This window comes from Dryobates pubescens, chromosome 26, assembly GCF_014839835.1.
Source record: "Dryobates pubescens isolate bDryPub1 chromosome 26, bDryPub1.pri, whole genome shotgun sequence".
In the NCBI taxonomy this organism is placed as follows: domain Eukaryota; kingdom Metazoa; phylum Chordata; class Aves; order Piciformes; family Picidae; genus Dryobates; species Dryobates pubescens.
Genome location: NC_071637.1, coordinates 2,848,175 through 2,860,915, shown reverse-complemented (window position 1 = coordinate 2,860,915; position 12,741 = coordinate 2,848,175). Strand labels below are relative to the sequence as shown.

General features: G+C 55.2%; 2 protein-coding genes across 2 annotated transcripts in view; both read right to left on the bottom strand.

Annotated features, from left to right (window-relative positions):
- The window catches only part of LOC104302198 (hydrocephalus-inducing protein homolog), a 76,333-nt gene extending 68,556 nt beyond the window's left edge, over window positions 1-7,777 (bottom strand). The window contains exons 1-5 of the mRNA XM_054173345.1: window positions 7,581-7,777; window positions 6,796-6,948; window positions 5,418-5,570; window positions 4,498-4,549; window positions 115-507 (exon numbers count right to left, since the gene is read on the bottom strand). Coding sequence (XP_054029320.1) covers window positions 115-507; window positions 4,498-4,549; window positions 5,418-5,570; window positions 6,796-6,948; window positions 7,581-7,777 — 948 coding nt within the window. The remainder of the gene's footprint in view (window positions 1-114; window positions 508-4,497; window positions 4,550-5,417; window positions 5,571-6,795; window positions 6,949-7,580) is intronic.
- A 4,102-nt stretch (window positions 7,778-11,879) lies between these two features.
- LOC104301515 (fer-1-like protein 4) overlaps window positions 11,880-12,741 on the bottom strand; it is a 49,200-nt gene continuing 48,338 nt past the window's right edge. The window contains exon 48 of the mRNA XM_054173344.1: window positions 11,880-12,332. Coding sequence (XP_054029319.1) covers window positions 12,152-12,332 — 181 coding nt within the window. The 3' untranslated portion in view covers window positions 11,880-12,151. The remainder of the gene's footprint in view (window positions 12,333-12,741) is intronic.

Below are 12,741 nucleotides of genomic sequence, written 5' to 3'. Positions count from 1 at the left end.
GGACAACAGGACCTGGCCAGCCAGTTAGAGCTAAGCTGGAGGCAGGCCTGTCACAGGCAGGCCCCTCTCCAAATGCCTCACCAAACAGCAAGGAAAAGGGCAGGAAAAGCTTACCTTTGGACAGGAGGAGTCGCTGGAGTCTGCAAGCTGGGGCATCGGGGACAGGGTCCTCGCCTCAGGACTGCCCCTCCCGGTAACAGGGGGCAGCCTGATCCCCTGGGTTCTGCCCCCCTTGGTGGAAAGTGGGGGCAGTTTCATCTCCTGGGTGCTGCCCCCCTTGGTGGAAAGTGGGGGCAGTTTCATCTCCCGGGTGCTGCCCCCCTTGGTGGCAATGGAGGGCAGCCACATCTTCTGAATGCTGCCCAGCCTCTGCTTGAGCCAGGGCAGCCTCCTCTCTTCAGCCTTGCCACCCTTCTGGATGATCTGGGGCAGGCTCCCCTGCTGAGTGCTACCCAGGCTCTGCTCCATGACCTCAGTCATCTCCTGCAGGAAGGAGGAGGGAGTCAGCTGAAACACACACCACCAGCACAAGCCAGAGAAACACCTCTGCTTCTCTTGTTCAAGTGCCACTGAGGAAAAATTTGTGGTCACAGCTACTAGGCCAGTCCTGGAAGCCTGCTGAGTGACCTGCTGCAGTGTTTCATATCAGAGCATTCATGAGCCAGAGCAGAAGGGACAAGCTCTCACCAAGGGGCTCTGTCCCATCAGCTTCTGCCTGATTTGCTGGGGCACTCCTGGGGATTGCTGCTTTCTGGGCATTTGTTCCCTCTGTAATGCTGCTGGATAGAGCCAGGGAGCTCTGAAGAGAGCAGGGCAAGAGTGCTCAGAAATGCCCCAGCTCTGCCCTTGCCCCAGGCTCCCCAGCCTGCCCTGGGGAGATGGCACTGCTGGGGGAGGCAGAGGAGAGCAGAAAAGCAGCCCTGTGCCAGGACTGAGGTGCAGAGGAATGTCTCCAAGTCTGAGTTCTCCTTCATTAGCACTTTTCTCTCTGTCCTGGCCTCACAGACCCCTCCACAGAAGCCTACAGAGACATCTCCTTGACAGACCATCAGCACCAGGGCATCTCCAGTCAGGTGAGCTCCAGGCAGCAAAGGAGACATTTATGGAGAGGAAGGAAGAATTGCCCTGACTCCACTGCTTGCAGGGGTGGCTCTGTGCTCCATGTAGGATATCCCAGCATGGTGGGGGTTGGAAGGCACCTCTGGGGATCATCCAGTCCAACCCTCTTGCAGAAACCCAGAGCACCTTGCCCAGGATCACAGTGTCTAGGTGGGTTTGGAATCTCTCCAGAGAAGGAGACTCCACAGCCGCTCTGGGCAGCCTGTTCCAGGGCTCCTCCTTGACCACAGCAGCTACTTACAGGTCCAGGCTGCTCTGCCTCTCTGTCTGGCTTCAGGTGCCCAGGTGCTCCCACTGTGCCCTGGAGCCCCTCAGGCATTTTGGAGGGCCTCCTGGAGCGATGGTTTTGCTCAGTGGCCATGGCTCAGCTCACCTGCAAGGAGCAGAAACAGAACTTTGAAAAGCCAGAACCCCACTCACAGCAAATCCAAAGGCTCCACAGTGTCTCCAGGCTGGAGCATCCTTCCCAAGGGGAGAACACCTGGCTTGCCCTAATGCTGTTTCTGACTCGGGGAACACAGAGCTCCAATCCCTGGGTAAGAACCAGAGTTTCTCACCAGTGTTCCTCAAGGCTGCTCTGCTTGGCTTCAGTTACAGAAATGATCCAGCAAAGAGGACTCCTTCCAGACACACAATTGTGCCCACGAGCATTTCTCCATGGAGAAGGAGGGCCCTCATCTTCACTTCCTGACACCCAAACTCAAGGCTCCCTACAGGCATTACAGAGGCTGCAGCAGCAGAAATAAGAGCAGGACACCACTCAAGGAAGAAGCTCAGCAAGAAATGCTGCAAGTGTGAAAGCAGGGCCACTGAAGGCTTCATCCTAGCAGCAGGTGATCTCCAGCTTCCTTAGCCTACAAGTAGCATGGCTTAACAGGTCCCTCTGAGCAAACCAGGTGCAGGTTAACTTCTTCCACTCACCAGCATGGCCACCACCTCTCTTCATCAACAAAAAGCCTACCAACAGTGACCTCCACTCTGCTGAGGGTCCCCAGTGATCCACACCCAAGCTGGAACAAGAAGCACTGCCAGCAGCCCTAAAAAACAGCCTCTCACCCTTCCTGAACCATCTCTAGATTCTGCAGCAGCACTTCCCAGTGTCCAGCACAGGCTGTTGATGGTCACATCCTGACCAGCTGCCTTCCTGGATCTTCCCTGAGAGATCTGAAATGCTCAGGAAACCTCAGTCACAGTCTCACAGTCTCACAGTATTGCCAAGGCTGGAAGAGACCTCGAGGATCATCGAGTCCAACCTGACACCAGAGACCTCATGACTCCAAGTGCCACATCCAATCCCCTCTTGAACACCTCCAGGGATCGGGACTCCACCACCTCCCTGGGCAGCACATTCCAATGACTAATGACTCTCTCTGGGAAGAACTTTCTCCTCACCTCCAGCCTCAACTTCCCCTGGCACAGCTTGAGACTGTGTCCCCTTGTTCTGGTGCTGACTGCCTGGGAGAAGAGACCAACCCCCTCCTGGCTACAACCTCCTTTCAGGTAGTTGTAGACAGCAATGAGGTCACCCCTGAGCCTCCTCTTCTCCAGGCTAAACAACCCCAGCTCCCTCACCCTCTCCTCACAGGGCTGTGCTCAAGGCCTCTCCCCAGCCTTGTTGCCCTTCTCTGGACACCTTCAAGTCTCTCAATGTCCTTCTTAAACTGAGGGGCCCAGAACTGGACACAGGACTCAAGGTGTGGCCTAACCAATGCAGAGTACAGGGCACAATGACCTCCCTGCTCCTGCTGGCCACACTATTCCTAATGCAGGCCAGGATGCCCTTGGCCTTCTTGTCCACCTGGGCACACTGCTGGCTCGTGTTTAGGTGGCTGTCAATCAGCACCCCCAGGTCCCTCTCTGTTTGGCAGCTCTCAGCCACTCTGCCCCCAGCCTGTAGCTCTGCCTGGGGTTGCTGTGGCCAAAGTGCAGCCCCTGGCACTTGGACTTGTTGAATGCCATCCTGTTAGGCTCTGCCCATCTGTCCAGTCGGTCGAGGTCCCTCTGCAGAGCCTTTCTACCCTCTAACTGACCAACATCTGCTCCCAGCTTGGTGTCATCTGCAAACTTGCTGATGACTGACTCAATCCCCTCATCCAGATCATCAATGAAGATGTTAAAGAGGATGGGGCCCAGCACTGATCCCTGGGTGTGACCATTTGAGGCTGTGCCTTTAAGGAAGGGGCACACTGGCTAAATGCTTCTAAAATACTTTGTATTCTAAAGGAATTTCATTGGTGGATGGACGAAATGCAACTTTAAATTATCAGGCAGCTGGGACTTTCTCTCAGTCTTCCTTTCTTCGCTGTCCCTTTCAGCTGGACTGCTTCTGGGCTTCTTGCCAAGAGATAAGAACTAACTCCATGTGCCTAGGCCTCTGTCTGCTGTGCCAACTCCTCTCTTTTCTCTTTTTCTACCTTTTTGGGGAAGAAGGGAGGTAGGGGGGTGAAGGGGGCACAGGGGGAAGCCCCCTCTGTTGGGGGGCTGGTTTCTGACTGTGTTTATTTGCTGTATATTTCTGTATATGTTGTAAAATACCTGTATTTGTGGTGTTACATAGAATCTGTTTCCTTGTAAAATATACTCTCATTGCTCCGACTGGGTCTTAGCCGCGGTTTCTTTCTCAGTGAGGGAGGGAAAGCAGAGCCTTTCCTTTCAACCCACCACACTGGGGGACACCACTGGTGCCTGGCTGCCAGCTGGCTGTGGCACCATTCACCACCACTCTCTGGGCTCAGCCTCCAGCCAGTTCCTAACCCAGCACAGAGTGTTGCTGTCCAAGCCACAAGCTGACAGCTTAGACAGCAGTTTGCTGTGGGGGACGGTGTCAAAGGCCTTGCTGAAAGTCCAAGTAGACCACATCCACAGCCTGCCCCACAGCCACCAGGCAGTCACCTGATCATAGAAGGAGATCAGGTTGGAGAGGCAGGACCTGCCCTTCCTAACTCCATGCTGGCTGGACCTGAGCCCTTGGCCATCCTTCAGGTGCAGTTATTGCCCCCAGGATACTCTGCTCCATCACTTTCCCTGGCACTGAGGTCAGGCTGCCAGGCCTGGAGTTTCCAGGTTCCTCCATCCGTCCCTTCTTGTGGATGGGGACCACACTGGCCAGTTTCCAGTCACCTGGGACCTCACTGCTGAGCCAGGACTGGAGGAAAATGATGGAGAGTGGCCTGGCAGCTCATCTGCCAGCTCTCTCAGCACCCAAACCAAGCTGCTTTAATCTCAATCCTCCAAACCTTCTTGGGCAAAAAATTCTCTGTGTGCCTGCCCCACTCCCACAATGGGGCCCAGTCTCTGGAAGAACTCAGCTCAGAGACATCCAGCTGCAGAAGGGTAACTGACCAAAAGCAGAAGCAGGAATGCAGCCTACAGCCTGACCTTGGCAGGCTCAGCCTGATGCCGGCTCCCCAGCACGCACACACACTGCTGGCTGCCAGGACAGGGAGCATTACCAGCGGCTGCAATGCTGCAGCACTGGCTGGGACCCCGTGCTGGTACTGAGGAACCTTGGACTTCACTGAGTTGTTTCCCATCCCTCAGTTCAGAGGCAAGGCTGGACAACCTGTCCTGAGTTACCTGCAGCCTCCTGAAGCAGTCCAACCTCTGGATTTCCAAGACAGATATGCAGGAACTGCTGCGTCTTAGGAAATCACCTAGGGCTGTAAAATGCAAGGAAAGGAGAGTTGGGCTGGGGTAGCTTTGCAGTCTTTTCTACCTAGGCATCTGCTGCATCTTTCATCCTCAGCCTGCACAGCGTTTTCTAGGTAGAGAAGAAATCCTCTCACCCCTCATTTGCAGATGGGGCAGCACAGGTGAAAATTGAAGGCAAAAATACCCCAAAGCCCAAGTGCAAGGGAAGGAGGAGCAGACTGGCAGCAGTGAGACAGGCAGCCTCTCTCCCCTCCACGTTTATCCCCAGCCTGGATGCAGACACAGCAGCATCCCATGGCAATAAAGAAGACCCAGAGGGATTTTTGTTTCAGGGAGCAGTTTGTCCAGCTGTGGTGGCAGGGAGAAGGGGCTCCAGCTCCTCCGGGGGTCCCCACCATGGCAAGTGCTGCAACTCCAGGGGCTTCTCCCCCAGCACAAGAACCTCCCCTTGGCTAAGGGGCAACCTCCTCCCTCAAATCCTGCCCCAGGCAGCAGCTGCGTGCCGGCAATGGCCTCAGCACTGCTGTGTGGGACAGCGGCGCTCAGGCTTCCACCTTCCCTGCTCAGCCCTGCTCCCAGCGCTCCCTCCCGAGGCACCCAGAGCCCCTCCCGGGGCTTGGCTGGGGAGGGGACACAGCCATCGTCACCTCGGCCCGGGGCCGGCACCAGTGTCCAATGGCATCCACCAATATCCACCAATATCCGCTAGCGTCCAGCAGCTCTCCCACTCCCGCTCCCAGTCGCGGCTGGACTGAGCCTGGTTGCCGCAGCAACAGGGCCTGAGGCCACCCAGCGGCACCCTGGCAACCGCGGGGACAAAGAGGGGAGTGCCCAGCGCTGGGACCAGATGGCAGAGCCCGGGCACAGGGCTGCCCAGAGCCCACAGGGGAGCCGCCTGTGGCCCCCTGCTCCAGCTCACCCAGGGCAGGCACACAAAGCACCCCACGACCCAGGGCTGCCAAGCTGCTCCTGCAGGGAGCCCACACACAGCTCCTGCAGGGAGCCCACACACAGCTCCTGCAGGGAGCCCACACACAGCTCCTGCAGGGAGCCCACACACAGCTCCTGCAGGGAGCCCACACACAGCTCCTGCAGGCAGCCCACACACAGCTCCTGCAGGGAGCCCACACACAGCTCCTGCAGGGAGCCCACACGCAGCTCCTGCAGGCAGCCCACACGCAGCTCCTGCAGGCAGCCCACACGCAGCTCCTGCAGGGAGCCCACACGCAGCTCCTGCAGGCAGCCCACACGCAGCTCCTGCAGGCAGCCCACACGCAGCTCCTGCAGGCAGCCCACACGCAGCTCCTGCAGGCAGCCCACACGCAGCTCCTGCAGGCAGCCCACACGCAGCTCCTGCAGGCAGCCCACACACAGCTCCTGCAGGCAGCCCACACACAGCTCCTGCAGGCAGCCCACACACAGCTCCTGCAGGCAGCCCACACACAGCTCCTGCAGGGACCCCACACACAGCTCCTGCTGCCCCAGGAGACACAAACCGGCTGCCTGCCCCTCTGGCCATGCTGCCTTGGCTCAGCCAGGCTGCCACTGGCCTCCTGTGCTGCAAGTGCCCCTTGCTGGCTCATGTTCAGTTTCTCACCCACCAGCACCCCGAGGCTGCAAGCTGCTCCCAGGCTTCCAAGGGAGGTTGTGCATGCCTCTTCCCTGGGGGTGTCCAAGGCCAGGTTGGATGACACCTTGAGCAGCTAAGTCTAGTTGGGAGGCATCCCTGCATATGGTGGGAAGTTGGTCTCTGAAGCCCCTTCCAACCTGAGCAATGGCAAGTGCTGCAGCTCCAGGGGCCTCTCCCCCAGCACAAGAACCTCCCCTTGGCTAAGGGGCAACCTCCTCCCTCAAATCCTGCCCCAGACAGCAGCTGCGTGCCGGCAATGGCCTCAGCACTGCTGTGTGGGACAGCGGCGCTCAGGCTTCCACCTTCCCTGCTCAGCCCTGCTCCCAGCGCTCCCTCCCGAGGCACCCAGAGCCCCTCCCGGGGCTTGGCTGGGGAGGGGACACAGCCATCGTCACCTCGGCCCGGGGCCGGCACCAGTGTCCAATGGCATCCACCAATATCCACCAATATCCGCTAGCGTCCAGCAGCTCTCCCACTCCCGCTCCCAGTCGCGGCTGGACTGAGCCTGGTTGCCGCAGCAACAGGGCCTGAGGCCACCCAGCGGCACCCTGGCAACCGCGGGGACAAAGAGGGGAGTGCCCAGCGCTGGGACCAGATGGCAGAGCCCGGGCACAGGGCTGCCCAGAGCCCACAGGGGAGCCGCCTGTGGCCCCTGCTCCAGCTCACCCAGGGCAGGCCCACAAAGCACCCCACGACCCAGGGCTGCCAAGCTGCTCCTGCAGGGAGCCCACACACAGCTCCTGCAGGCAGCCCACACACAGCTCCTGCAGGGAGCCCACACACAGCTCCTGCAGGGAGCCCACACACAGCTCCTGCAGGCAGCCCACACACAGCTCCTGCAGGCAGCCCACACACAGCTCCTGCAGGGAGCCCACACACAGCTCCTGCTGCCCCAGGAGACACAAACCAGCTCCCAACTCACCCTACAAATTAGTCTTGCTTTTCAATCATATTAGACGGGGATGAGCAGGTGCATGGAAACTTGAAAGCTGCATGCCCCAGAGTGACTCCAAGAGCCCCTGCTCAGACAAAATTGCCACTGGCAGCTAAAGATTATTTTTGTTTCATCAGAAACCTGACTCTGTGAAACTGATCAAAGTAACTAAAGACCCTGCAGGTCCTCCACACTCCCAGGGTGGGTCAAGGTTGCTGAGAAATGTCTGTGCCCCCCCACACTCACTCGCTGTCCAGGAGGCCCATGATGCACTGCAGGGCATTGGCAGCATCCTGTGCAACACCGCTGCAGGTGCTGGCAGGGACGCTGCCAGTGCCCTTCACCTGGCCCAGGATGTCACCCATCTGCTCCAGCACTCCTTGATGAGTGGCTGGAAACTGGGGGCCACAGTGCTCAGTCAGCTCGGCATCTCCCATAGCCATGCCCAGGACCTGCTTGGCCAGGCAGAGCCCCCAGCCAGGCCCCAACTGCAGCTCCTTCACCCCCAAACCCACATCCTCTCAGCCAGGTGTACGTGGTGGCAAAGATTCAGCTCAGCTCATCCAGATCATTGTTGAGTTTCACCTGGAGGATATCACTGGCTTCTAGGTCCAGCTGGAGGAGGGACAGATTGGGGAAGCCATCAGGGTTCCTGGTCCAGCCCTGGGGGACTTTCTGCATGCCAAATGCATCCCTGGGCAGGGTGAAGCCCATCCATCATCTGACATGGTGGACGAGCAGGGTGCTATGGGATGGGATAGCATGGTCCCATACAGGGGTGAGGAACTGGGGTCTGCACCCAGTGCTGTGGAGCCAGGGAAGGGACTTCCTCTGGGTAGAGGACACCGGTTCAGCTCCTCCACAGGGTTTTTGGCTGGATCTTTTGGACCCATATCGATAAACTAATAATTTATCATGTGGTTTGGTTAATGCTAGAGATGCTGCTCAACTGGATAAAAACTTTATCCATGCAGGTGGGCATGTGCCTCTTAAATTCTGTGAATTTCTCTGGCAGTGATAATTTCTCTAAGAGAGAGAATTTTTCTGAAGCAGGCTATGAAGCTAACCACATAGATAAAAAAGTCTTTGAGGGAAAACTGCATTGTATAACAATATGTTCTACATGTTTAAATGCAATCCTTATAGTGACATTCACTCTGGCCATATGGGGAGGAGGTGCTTACCCACTGAGAACTCTGCAGAAAGGCCATGGGGTCCAAGCAGGCTTTTGTAAGCTCTGATGGCTGAGGGGGTGGGGTGCTGTGAGCACTGTAAGCACTGTGTAAGCAGGGACACAAAGAGGGAGGGGTCGGGTTGTAGTGAGTGCTGCCCAGTGAAAAGGGCTGCCCACTCTCAGCCCCAGACACAAGGGTTTGCCCCCCGCGCCCCCGGCAGTTCCCCACTTAACCCCTGATGCTCCTGCCCACGCAGTTTCTCTTGCACCTGTCACCACACTCCAGAAAAAGATGCAAAAATCAGCTCTAAACACAGATGGTGAGGAAGGGACATCGGCAGTACTGAGCAGTGGATGAAGAGGACTCAGATCAGGAGATGATAACTATTCCATCTCTGCCCAGAAATCAGTTAGGGCAAACTCACCTGGATCACGCATGGAAAGAGGGTGAGACAATACTAAGCTGGACCCTGAGATGTTGGGATGAGGGTGTAGAAATTGTAGATCTAGGTAAGAGGAAGGCAAAGCTTTTAGGCTCCCTGACTCGTGATGCCGGTCTGGACAAAGAGTTAGCCAAACTCGATGGAACACACACTCTCTGGGCCTGACTCCTCAATGCCATGAAGAGCCAGTACCCCTCAAAAGACAACATGCCCTGGGCCGCAATTAGATGGACAGCTATAGAATAAAATAAACCAGGTTGGAAGAGACCTTCAAGATCATCGTGTCCAACCTATCATCCAACACCACCCAACCAACTAAACCATGCAGCCTAGCACCTTATCAAATCCTTACCAAGTCCCCTTCAAATCTATGGAACAGGGCATACAGTATCTGAGACAGATGGCCATGCTGGAGAAAATTAATGCAGACAGCCAGCTCCCCTTGGACCCAGATGAGGTGTGGTGAAGGCACATTATGCCCAGGATTATGCCCCAGATACAGAAACTTGTCTCAGCATGTGTGGACACATCCCCCTCCTTTACTGAGGGGAACAAAGGCCAAGGCATTAGCCAGGTGGCACAAAATTGCACACAGCCATCTCATGAGAAGCTTGTGCCAATATGAAGTATGGGCATAACTCTAGCTTCACGCTTCCTGTAGGCTGAAGCCAGTTGTTCACGAGAGTGCCCACTGGCCAAACCCAGCCTCAAGAAACTTGAAGAGAAGAGAAGAGAAGAGAAGAGAAGAGAAGAGAAGAGAAGAGAAGAGAAGAGAAGAGAAGAGAAGAGAAAAGAGAAGAGAAGAGAAGAGAAGAGAAGAGAAGAGAAGAGAAGAGAAGAGAAGAGAAGAGAAGAGAAGAGAAGAGAAGAGAAGAGAAAGAAGAGACCTCTCCTTGTGCTCAAGGCCTGTCACCAGCCTCGTTGCCCTTCTCCGGACACGCTCAAGTGTCTCGATGTCCTTCTTAAACTGAGGGGCCCAGAACTGGACACAGTGCTCAAGGTGAGACCTAACCAGAGCAGAGCACAGGGGCACAATGACTTCCCTGCTCCTGCTGTCCTATCATGCCCAAAGCTGACTCCAACTTCAAGACATGTCCCTGTGTTCTTGGCACAGCAGGAAGCTCGTGGCTACCTTGCCTCTGCCATCCTTCTCCCTGGGGAGCCCAAAGGTCTTCCAGATCCCACCTCCACTGGATCTGCCTTTCCCTCATGCAGTATGCTTTGAATTCTTCAGGCCTTTGCATAGGAAATGCCAGGTGTTGTCAAGCCAGAGTATGTTATGTCCCCCCCATCTCTGCCAAAATCAATCTCAATGGCAAGAGCTGATTTCAGCTGCCATGTCTGTGGGGACTGTTTCTCCCACCCTTCCATGCTCCTGCTATCACACCCCCATTTCAGGGTGCTGATGTGGTCGTAGTAACCCCTGATATCAGGGTCCCATTTGATGCAACGAATGTAGCACGAACCCTGCTGCTGCATACTGAGATTACAGAAGTGCAGAGGGCAGAGAATCTCAAAGCTCCTCTCAGTAATCCTCTATCACCACACTGTAGAGCCCCAGCATTACCAAGTCTCAGAGTCCCACTTACCTAAGTCCCAGAAGCCCTTAACAGATGAAGCAGCTAACAGAAGTGTTGGGAAATGGTTTGAACATCTGTGCAAATTAGGCCTTGAAGGACTTTCTGTTATTAATATAGCAATGGAGTAGGAGTTGTGGAAAAGTTCTGGTGCTTGGTATGCTGAAGTCAAGCTGCCCCTTAGAAGGGAGGCAAACAAGATAAGGAGCTGAGAAAAGGAGCAATTAGACTGAGCTAGAAATTCCACAGAGTAGTGCAAACAACGATGTAACCCTTTTAGAGAGAGACCAATAGTGTGTGTTAAATTAGAATAGAATTAACTATGTATAAGATAAGACTATAAATAAGGAAGTGTGGAACAATAAAGTTGGATTGCATTGATCATATTGATCTGTATCGACCCCTTCTTGCGACACAGAAGTCCCTGAGAAGCCCTAACCAAACCTCTACTGCCCAAGGTACCTGATTTGTATATAATATCTTCTCTCTCACTTAACCAATGAAATCTAGCCCCATGTATAAACTAAAGCATGCCCTAATGAAAAGTGCTGTCACATCACAGTCTCACAGTTATCACAGTGTAACTAAGGTTGGAAGAGACCCCAAGGATCATCGAGTCCAACCTGTCTCCACAGACCTCATGACTAGACCATGGCACCAAGTGCCACATCCAGTCTCCTCTTGAACACCTCCAGGGATGGGGACTCCACCACCCCCCTGGGCAGCACATTCCAATGACTAACAGCTCGCTCAGTGAAGAACTTTCTCCTCACCTCGAGTCTAAACCTCCCCTGGTGCAGCTTGAGACTGTGTCCCCTTGTTCTGGTGCTGGGTGCCTGGGAGAAGAGACCAACCCCCTCCTGTCTACAACCACCTTTCAGGTAGTTGTAGAAGGCAATGAGGTCACCCCTGAGCCTCCTCTTCTCCAGGCTAAGCAACCCCAGCTCCCTCAGCCTCTCCTCCCAGGGCTGTGCTCCAGACCCCTCCCCAGCCTTGCTGCCCTTCTCTGGACACGTTCAAGTCTCTCAATGTCCTTCCTAAACTGAGGGGCCCAGAACTGGACACAGGACTCAAGGTGTGGCCTAACCAATGCAGAGTACAGGGCACAATGACCTCCCTGCTCCTGCTGGCCACACTATTCCTAATGCAGGCCAGGATGCCACTGGCCCTCTTGGCCACCTGGGCACACTGCTGGCTCATGTTCAGGCAGCTGTCAATCAGCACCCCCAGGTCCCTCATCTGGCTCGTGCAGGACCTTGTTCTTGGCGCACATACAAAACCGAGTCTGCAGCTTGGTGCTGGCCAGCTAGAAAGTAGTTCGCAATCCCATGCACACTGCGTGCCTCCCAGCAGGACAGTGGTTGCAACACAGTACCACAAAGAACTATTTTGTTCCTCAAGCTGTAACTGTCCTTCAAGGAGTTTTCTTTCTTTGATAGGTTGGTTACTTGTTTTATTAGCATCCAATGTACTTGGCATGAAATGTGACTCCCCAAAGACAGGCCCCTTCTGCACGTCTCTGAAGATTGCCTCTTCTCTGGCAGGATTTCCATAAACTTTCTGGTCCAGTCTCAATTCCTGCAATGCTCACCCCTGCCCCAGCAGTCCCGTGCTGGAGAGCATTTATCCATTGATGATCTTCTCACTGATATATCCAGGCATGGTGTAGATCAACAGAACCAGGAAGATGGTCAGAAGAGCAACAATGAACAGCACGATAATGTATTTCTTATACCTCTTCCAGATAAAGAACACAAAAGTCTTCACGGGATTCACAAACCAGTTGAAAGAAGTTTTTGGCCGGCTGGAAGAGAAAGCACAGGCTCAGTCCACAGGGCAGCACACTGCTCCCATTTCTTTGGTGCCCTGCCACCCTCATCACTCCCCAGCCCTTTCTGCTGCTTCCAGACAGGATCACCCTAAGAACTGCAACAACTACAGTGCCTGTGCAAGCACCAGAGGCTGTGAGACCTGAGCTCAGGACAGCCCTGCAGAGCTGCTGTGCAGCTGTGTGGCTCATGCTGCAGTCACAGGGTTAAACCAGAGCTGCCCTGTTTTCATAAGCACTGTTATGGCACAGCTGCTCTGAGTGCCTCGCTAGGAGAAGCCTTGGAACAGAAGCTGCAGCCAGGGTCCCACTCAAACTCTGGGAGGCCCTGGAAGCCCATCCTTCAGACCCCACTGCTCAGGGGATCAGTGATTGCTATTAGCTT